Genomic DNA, 9,948 nt, shown 5'->3' on the forward strand with positions numbered 1-9,948 from the left:
CAAGAAAGAAACCATCATGGTTTATTTTAACTGAGTGTCCATCCCCCGTTTTATCAATCGGACTTTATAGGGGGTGAGTGCTCTATGCAATATGGGCACTTCAACTCTGTGAGGAGATATACAAATAGCTAGTTCTAAACAACATCCTTGTGGTGTAGTCTCATAATAGGGCTATGATTGCACCGAAAAACAAAACAACAGTCTCACAGAGCAGCCTCTTTCTTGATTGTCTGGGTTGTAACCTAGGATGAAAATAATTAGTGGTATTGGTGGAGCCTTGGTCCACACATTTTATATTACATCATACGTGAAGTCATTGTTGTGTGGCAAGCAAATGTTTTTCCAGAACTGAGGAGGAACACCCAACATATTAACAGCACGATTTGGTCACAAACAAGAGAGCTAGCACGCCTAGATGACTGTGCTTCCATATTTTTCTTCTTAATTTACTAACATCAAAACATTCCAGAATATTTTTGTGTCAAGTGGCAAAGTCTAGAAGTATTCAATATCTGTAAATCATATTTGACTGCAGTGATGTACAATGTAAAGGTTCATCTTACAAAAAAATAAACAGCAGGAGAATTCAAACAAAGCTTTTAAACTACTTAATCTGAAAGAAAATCTGGACAATAATGCAGGATTTCTACTTGAGTGGGTGTGGAGTGATGGCTGGAGGGAGATAGGGTAGTTGTGTTTCATTTTCTTTCCTCGTATAAACAAGATGTACTCACTTTGTCGTCATTAGCTGGGTTGAGACTTTAGATCCAGGAATAAAACAGATTAAGCTAAAGATCTTTAGTTGTTGCCTGTACTCTGATCAGTCTGCACATGGTTTACTGAGGGCCATGTCTGATGAAGGCATGACCTACTAAGGACAAACACCTTCTTGAAACCATTCATGAGTGGAACGAAGAGAGATGTGACTCCGACTCCTTCTTTTTCCATTGTTATTTTATTTGAAGGACCTGGAAACCAATCTTATTCCCTTACTGTATATTATTAGGGAGCACTTTCAAATAACCATACAAAAAATCCTTTTTTTGAAAAGATATACATTCTTCAAATATTGCTTGCACATATAAATATATCCAGTATGAAACAAAATGTTGTCAAAATACTATTAACTTAATAAATATATTTAGCTTAGTTGTTTTTTTTAAACAATTTAAAGACTTTCTTGTTTAAATTTAAACTATATAAATTAAATCCGTAAGCAATAAAACAATGCGTAATTCAATACATACGGGATTTTGCTCCTACAGCCTTACTTAGGTGCAATCTGACCTTTTGGTAGCTTTTGGCTGCTAATGTTAGCAGACTTTAGCCAGATATTGCTCCATAATGGACATTCCTAAGCCTGTTTGCTGACTTTTGACTACCATTGCTGGTGTTATACTGTTTTAGCATTTATCCTATACTTATCACTTGTGGCAAGAGTGGCTACTTTTTGACAGAAGTTACATAATCTCAATTTAATATAAATAATTGACTGGAAAAGTAGCATGTAACAAAAAACTTCAATGTAAGAAGTGAGCACACTCAGTAGAACAACAACCATCTCAAATGAGGTACTAATCTCATGAGATCTGGAACAACAGAAAAGCTTTTCAAAGAGAAAGGAGTGTGACGTATAAATAGTAGTTATTGCAGATACACCTATCTGAAAATCCCCAATACTAATGTAGCCATCTCCATCACTCACACTACAGCTAATATTAATGTGTTTCTCTTTGTAAATGCAAAAATATACTGTATGTTGTGTTATTCAAACATTTGTACATTTTTTTCAACACTGAAGTAGAAATTAAACAAGGTCGCTATTTTTCCACAGGAAACTCCAGGGAGGGTCCCTGGCTGCCTCCACCCTTCCCTTAAAAATCTAAAACAAATAATCTGTCAGCAGTCCAATGAAATGGAGCACAGAGGGAATTTATGTACTTTACCTTTTTCTGACCTCAAATAGACCACAGATCAAACAGCTGGCCTCAACATGTTCAGGCACTAGTACTCCATCACACCTGCTTACTGTGTACTGTCCTCTGTACCTGAAGCTTTTGCACTCATGATCATAACATTTTAAAGGTGTGCTTTGGTTTGGATTGAGCTATTGTTAAAAACAATTCCTTCAGATTCCTTCATACACCTTCTCTTTGAAACATTACAGTAATTCATGCAAGATGGTAAAGTCATTCACTGATTTTCTTTTTGCCAAACACAGCTGTGTGACCACTTGCACAAATAAGGTGTTAGGTTTTCAGCAGGAGTGTCCTGCTGGTGTTGAAGTGGATTTCCTTTAATTCTGCCTGCATCCTGGCTTGACAGCAATGGCAATGGCAAAGGGCCTGGGAATTTTGAATGTTATATTTTTAAACATGAGATCTGGAACAACAGAAAAGCTTTTCAAAGAGAAAGGAGTGTGACGTATAAATAGTAGTTATTGCAGATACACCTATCTGAAAATCCCCAATACTAATGTAGCCAGTCCAAAGGTGATCCATGCTTTCTGCTGCACCACAGCTGATGCATCAGTTGTTCTGAAAAAGGGATTACTTTTGTCAGTTTTTTCATTTGTATCTGGGATCATCTGCTCTGTAAGCTGATACATTTTCACCACTTTAGTGTAGTCTTTCTCTTTGGAAAGACACTTGTAGTCGCCATAGTTCTCTTGTGCCATGTTGGGTATGAGGTGCAGGCAGTTAGATTGCATTTGCAGACAAGGGCTGCTCTGGCCTCCATGCTCCCAGGTGTAAACAGCGTGGTAAGAGTCTATAGGACAAGACAGATAGAAAGGGACCCCCAGTGGGACCGAGTGAGCTGTCCTCAAATCCACTGGTGATGGTGTACTTGTCTCTCGTTTGGCCCGGTTTACTTGTTTTTGTTCTACAAGAATAAAAACAAGATACAATGGAATGGACTTAAAAGCTTTTGAGCCCTTAGCAAGTGTGTATGAATAAGTGTCATCATTAGTTACCTTCTCCTGATGAAGGACACACAGTACTGTTCCCATCAATGATACTCTGAATGCCCCCACTAAAAACAAAAAACAAAAACAGAACAGATGTTGTAACAAGTGCATTTCTTTGTGAGAAATTAGTGACTGATGTTACTCCGGTGAACCATTATATTTAAAAAAATAAATAAATAAAGTTGAGTTTCCTAGATAAATTCTCATCTTTGCATCAACATTTATTCTTATATTTGCAGAAAGGAAATTTTCAGAAGAACATGCAGAGCGCAGCCATTTCAATATTGTTGGCTGTAATATGTTTTAATATGATACAGCTTTGCACAGTATAAAAAGTCTGCTAAAGTAACTTGGTTTGAATGCGGTCCACATTCCACTTACGGGACAGTTGGGGTACATCCAAACGTCGTCCAGGCACAGTACGGGTCCCGGGCCAGAACACAATCTGCACAGGACTTATTCTCCTGACACGTCTGGAGATCCATGATAGAAATCTTCTCCGAAAAACCCACCACTAACCTTTTCTGAGCAAAGGGAGACAGAAACATACCCTTGGGTGGAGTGCTAAAAGCTGTAAACACAACACCAACACATTACGACCATATAAAGTTCCTATGGGGACCATACTAGAAAATGATCTGCAATTTACACACCCAGCAGACATGATGCACAAAAGCACTTGGAGTCATGTTTCTGATGCACAGGTATGTAAGCCCCATACTTATTTTAACTTTAAATTCGGTTTTGGTCTCCACCAACTATTGAGGGAAATTCTTGTCTCTCTCTGCTGCTAAATGTTCCACTAAATCGCTAATTTTGGCAGTCTGCTGTTGGGTGCTGGGCAGGAGTATACAGTGGTTTATTTTAGAGCTTTAATGCTGAAAACAGCTACCTGTTGCAGCTGGAAATGAGTGTGATGACAGCTGTAAGACTGAACTAAAACAGTGAAGCTGCAGGACATCACAATACATACTAAAACTCTATAAAGCTGAGGGAATCTGCAAAGTCAAGTAATAATTATATGTGGATTTGTTACTACCAGTGACCCTTTTCACATTGTCAATTAATCCAGTTAATATAAAAAAGAGGAGTGCAGCTTTAAAATACAAAATTAAATTTTCATGTAAATAATTATTTTTGACCAAATGACAGTGGCTGACAAAAACACAACTGACAACACTGCGCTGCACAATGCATAGCATTTTAACTGTCATATTTAAAATACCTTTTTGGAGTCCAGCTTCATTGATTGTATGGCTGAACGGCTGGAGAGTTGTGTTTCAGAGATGATGAAAGGTTCCGACCCAGCCTCTAAGACTTTATGGATCTTTCCCGAATCTGTTGAAACAGCACAGTAGGGTTGCTATTTTGGGAGAGATACTGTATTTTTAGCCCATTGTTCCTCACAGAGATTACAGACAATGCATGATTATAAGACAGGATCAACAAGGAAACAAGGCATAAATAGCTAAACAAAGTACGGAAGACCAGGAACTGTGTATTTTTTCCCAACCAGAACATACCAGTAGCCAGAAGCAGAACGTTATACATGTGCTGGTCTGCTGCCTGGACTCGGTCCACAGCTATCTTGGTGTAGTTGTTGCTGCTTATATAAAATGGAGCTCTATAATGCACAGAGTGAATCCAGTCAGTCATCTCTGGGTAATCCTTCACCATATTGACAGTGGCCAGTGGCAGGGTCCTGCTGTTTTTTACACACTGAAAAATACATAGCCACAAAGTTTGTTTTTATTCTAAATGTACTTTGTATACTGGAGGAAATGGAAACATAAACTGAATGTTTGTTTACACTCAGGTTAAGCAATTCTAACATCTTCAGGTACACAAAACTGAAGGTATTTAAAGTTGTATAAAAACACACCAGATAAACATTTCCTAAAAGCTGTAAACTGCATAGATGGAAGGCACAGGACTTGTTGCTATGTGTTTACAACACAACAAGAGGAAATTCTGCCAATCTATTTTTGAGGTGTCTCTAGATTTTCTGAAGGCTGATGGGTATTTTCCACATTTTGCCCCATTTAAGTAACATGCTTGTGTTGTTTTTAAACCAACAAGCTTACTCATGGAATGTGATAAAGATATCCTACAATAAATGTGAGTGACGCTCATGATGGTTGGACATAAAAATAAAACCCTTTAAGGAACTTTTCAGTCTCAACACAGCTACAAAACAAATGGTTACCGTTCCCGGCCTTGGTTTGGGAATGACTTCGTTGTAGCCCTTGAAAGTTGAGTTCTCAAATATTTCTTCAATCATTCCAATTGAATAGATGCACACTGCAGTTGAGTTCCTAGAAAAGAAATAAGACAACTTTGGAAGATTCAAGAGTCCAAATCCTCTGTTAATCCTACAATAGGGAAATTCACACTTTTGCAGCAGCAATGGATAAGTAGAAAACACAGACAAACAATAATAAATATAATTTAAAAAAAAAATACATATTAAAATAGTAAAATGTATTTACATTGCTAACTAAAGTCAGCATATCAAATACTAAATTATGGTGCGGCACTCACAAAACGGAACATTTCTGTAAACTTTGTGTATCTGACAGAATGAATGACAAACCCTCCATTACACTTACAGATATGGATTTAATTTCCAGATCAGACATAAAGGCTTACTGGGGCTTGGTCAAATTGTAAAAGGGCATCTCCCTTGGCCATTCAGCATGAACCTCTTAATGACTAAAAGTCAGGATAGCTATTTTTGAGCATCTTTTTTTTTAAATATGTCTCTTTTGTGAGTCCCCCAACCTTATAAAAGTGCAGAACAAAATTTCTGGAACACTCCTTTACGTACACAAAGTATAATCTGTGAATTTCCTTATGTGAGACTAAAAGGAATTAAATGAACGTTTATGTTATGTGTGGCTCTAATCTTAATGAATGGAACCTTGAATAAGAAGGTAGACATAATAAATGATGTATCATTAAACAAGACCTGCATGTGGCCAACCCTCTCTCCTCTGTGTTTGTTGTATATAGATGTAGTAAGTCGAAGTCAACAGCCCAGGGTTAGTTTTGTCTCCATTGGTAAAAAAAAAAAAAAAACTGATCAAAATGCTGAGCTTTCAATTTCAAGGATGTGTTGCTCGTGTTGTTGCTTGGCTGCTGCTGATAATAAAGGAAGTAAAAGGGCCTTACCAGCTGCTTGTGAACAGGGCATAGATTCTTGTGTCATGCCAGTCCTCAGCATGCATCACATAAATGTCTTGGAGTCGGTTGAAATACAGCGACTCCTCTGGAAACCCACAGACAAGCCGCGCTTTGAGGAAAGATGTCCACATGTTTTGGAAGAATCTTTTTGATCCGCCTTCATCTACCTGCAAAATGACACCAATAAATCACACCGGGAAGTTTTCTTGCAAACTGAAATTCATCAACCAAGGGTTATTTGATAGGTTGTTACTGTATATGGGCCATGATACCTGGAACAAAACCGCTTACAGCTTTTGTTTGGTTTTGTGCAGATGTCAAATAACAGGGGTGTTGAAAAGATTGTATTTCACCACAGCAGCATGCCAGGTTGGTAATAGAGGATGAGGAAGCCTGACTCAGGGGTGCATGCAGTGGAAATGAGACCACAGAGCTTCAGACGGTTGCACTTAACTGCATTTCTTATGTGTATGCCTTTGTCAAAGCCTGGCTTTATATTCCAGTAACTGCTGGATATCATGCTGTCAACTTTATTACCATCTCTCTTTGTACAGTGGAAGTAAATAATACATTTTCTACAAGGATATCATTTTATCCATGATGACAGCCTAAAGCCCCTCAATACGAGCATATGGCCTTTCATCTCCTTTGGCAAAACCAGGAAGAGTTAATGTAGGAGACTCAGCCGACACTTACATAGAACATTCAATGTCAATATATTATTTTTTATACTACATTATGAACCGAATGAAAAAGTACAGACTTTCTTCTGTTTGGTTGATCAACAGTTGACAAAATAATTTCACTTCAAAGTCCATTTAGTGGGTACTTTGGAGCTTTTGATCGTATTACACAATCTTCATCAATATTTCATATTCTTAGGCTTAAAGCCCTGCTAGCACCCTCCAACAGCTAGGCTGGTCCTTTCATCCAACCAAACAAACAATAGTATCACATTGCCAGCTCCGATCTTGTTCCGAATATCAATACTTGCATAAATATGACTGAATTGGTTTTTGGTAATTTGCTGTGGCAGTCTGAGTGCTTAACTGAAGCCAAGACCACTTCAATGTCCAGCGTACCTTACAAACTCTGGCAACCCTCGATATCCAGGGGTCAGCCTCCCGGTTGTGATCAGAGTTCTTTTCACGGAAAAAGATGTAGATTTTCTCGTTGTCAGGGTCTTCCCTACGCTTCACCCAGGACGCAGAGATGAACGTGGGCTCTGTGAGAGGAGGACATCTTTACCAACCTGCTTCACTGATTGCAGGACAGTGCTTTGCCAGCAACAATATGGGACAATTTGGCCTGTGACAAAAGCTTATACTGTATGTGAGACCAAAACAAAAGATAATTAAAGTGCACTGGGGAGTGGTCAGAACAATGAGTTAAGGAGTTGAGCATGCTCAGAACAATCTTGCTGATTAGGTTCATCCTACATTATAAATGGACTTCAGTCATTTACTTACCTGAGACCCAGTTGTCATACATCCAGACATTAGTTCTGCTGCCAGCTTTCCGTCTGAATTGTAATGAACTTCCATCAGCATTCAAAGGTGCTGCTGAATATAGATCCCCCTCTAAAAATAGCAGAGAGACATCACATGAAAACAAGCAAAGATGTTCAATAATTGAGTGTATTTTTGTGGAAGTGCACTGGTTTGCCAACTCTTCTCTTCCACATGACTTGAAGTCTGCAACCCTGAGTCATGTTTTTAAACCTTCAAAAACATGGGCTTCTATAGGGTTGTACAAAAAGCTATGTTTAACGTACCTATCGTGAGACATATGGAGTTATGTGTGTACACAAACGGAGAGATGCCAGTCCCCTCATAACTCTCCACTATTTCATGAGACTGGTTGTTTACTGAAGAAAACTGGAGAACAAAAGTCAACAGAATTTTGTGGTAAGTCAGTTGTGATGGAAAAGTATCAAAACACCAGCCATCCAACACCCTACTGAAATTACAGGCAGGGTGCTAATTTAACTTTAATCAGAACCACAGCCGGGACACCAAAAAGCTCCATGCTAATGAACTTTGCCCAAGATGTTGCCAGTAAAAAAAATTAAACACAATAAATGCAATATGTCTGACTGGGTGACATCAACACATATAAACACTTACAAGCTTCCAACACTGTGGTTTGTGTCCATTTGTTCCACAGACAAACAGGCTGTCCTGAAACTTCTCGATCACAGTGATGACATTTGCACACTGGCCCTACAAGTACAGAGACTGTCATTGCCGAGACATCATACAGAACTTATCATGTTTTTCATTTTAGAAATCAATAATTTAGCAAGTCATTTCTGATCACATAATCATTCTCTAGTTACTCACGTCTTGACAGTGGGTTTTCAGAAGAAATTTCTGTAGGGGGACATACATCAATTGGTGGATAAATTAACATAGTTTTCACTTGAGGACAGTTTCAAATTAGACTCTGGTATGCAAACAATAGCTCTGTGACAGCCATCTGCTACAATAACATATAATTAGGACCTCAGTTACATCATAAACTCCACTACCACATCAAGAACCACACAGAAATCAAGCTGGAAGCCCATCAATAAACCATTAGATGAAGAGTATACATACAATAATAATAATAATAATAATAATAAAAATCACAATATTTGGCGGATGCCTTTCTAGATGCAAAAGGACATCTTACATGTTTAAGAGGGCATAAAAGATGAAAATACAATAAAATACTTTTAGCTTCATAGAAATACATTTAACAAAATAGACAACATCTGAAAAGTGCTGAATCCGAAAAGTCCATCTGAAAAGAAACGTCAGAAAAACAGAAAAAAAAAGAAAAAAAAGTGTGTCGGGTGAGTTTCTATGCAATGCAGTACTATGAAGATTTTAAGATTAAAAGCTTTCTTAAAAAAAAGGTAGGTCTTTAACATTTTGAACATTTTTTTTAATGAACAGACTGTGTCTGCCTGTCAAATGTGGGTATGGGAAGGCAAGGGCATTGCAGAGTACATGTATAGCAAGTGATAAATTACCATTAAACAAATTGAAAAGAATAATTCAAAATCTTCAGTTCAGAAACACCCACCTCTATAATATGATAGTCATCCACATCAAGTTTGAACACAAAATCCGTGCCTCCAACGTACATCTCCTCAAAGTTATCATGATAGAAGAACACACTGTGGTTCTGATAGACCTGGTATTCAAATACATCATTGATTATATCTGAGGAAAAGAGAAGCATCACAGTATCATATTTTAGACATAGCCTCTAGGCTATATGGCTATATGACTCGTAGTGATTAGAAGGTCAGTTTAAACCATATTGGTATACTGTAGGCTGTCGTGCAGTGACACCAAAAGTTGTAGATCTACCCGGAGTGTCAGAATACAGTGCATCACTGAACGAGATTTTAGCGGATTCAAACAGGATTTGAAGACAGGATTAACGCTGTAACTGTCTTTTACACCGAGACATTGATTTCACATAAACACATTTAAAACATTGACGTAGTGTATTGACATACATGACGATACCTTTGGTCAGAAGTCTGGGATTATTTTTGGATCCAAGAGTCGGGGAATTAAGGACACATTGAAAATCCACAGCAAACCAAAAAACGAAAACAAAACGCTTCATTTTACGCTTTACAAGGTAAATATGTCCTTCTTCCTGTTCGCGGAATGATTCTCTAGCAGGGAGGTAGCCTCTGCAGTATTTATGCAACTCTACCTTAATATTCTGCCGTGAGCTGTACACGGTGAACAACGATCATCCCAAATGGATGGGTCAGTGTGGGCGGGGTGTTT

At 38.1% G+C, this 9,948-nt stretch overlaps 1 protein-coding gene across 4 annotated transcripts; it reads right to left on the bottom strand.

Annotated features, from left to right (window-relative positions):
• Positions 1–2,205: 2,205 nt before the first annotated feature.
• Positions 2,206–9,912, bottom strand: sema7a (semaphorin 7A (JohnMiltonHagen blood group)). 4 transcript variants are annotated; one of them, XM_032523947.1, is made up of 14 exons: positions 9,676–9,912; positions 9,224–9,334; positions 8,494–8,523; positions 8,278–8,373; positions 7,926–8,028; positions 7,621–7,731; positions 7,234–7,376; positions 6,140–6,318; positions 5,175–5,283; positions 4,492–4,687; positions 4,194–4,306; positions 3,350–3,492; positions 2,975–3,033; positions 2,206–2,883 (listed from the first exon to the last, which is right to left on the bottom strand). In XM_032523947.1, exons 2-14 carry the CDS (start codon positions 9,284–9,286, stop codon positions 2,453–2,455), a joined length of 1,776 nt encoding a protein of 591 aa, XP_032379838.1. In that variant the 5' UTR covers positions 9,287–9,334; positions 9,676–9,912; the 3' UTR covers positions 2,206–2,452. The 4 variants fall into 4 exon arrangements, with proteins under 4 accessions (XP_032379838.1, XP_032379837.1, XP_032379836.1 ...); XM_032523946.1 differs by having other exon boundaries at positions 8,272–8,373; XM_032523945.1 differs by having other exon boundaries at positions 9,224–9,363; positions 9,676–9,910.
• Between the last annotated feature and the right edge of the window lie 36 nt (positions 9,913–9,948).

This window comes from Etheostoma spectabile, chromosome 8 (assembly GCF_008692095.1).
Source record: "Etheostoma spectabile isolate EspeVRDwgs_2016 chromosome 8, UIUC_Espe_1.0, whole genome shotgun sequence".
NCBI lineage: Eukaryota > Metazoa > Chordata > Actinopteri > Perciformes > Percidae > Etheostoma > Etheostoma spectabile.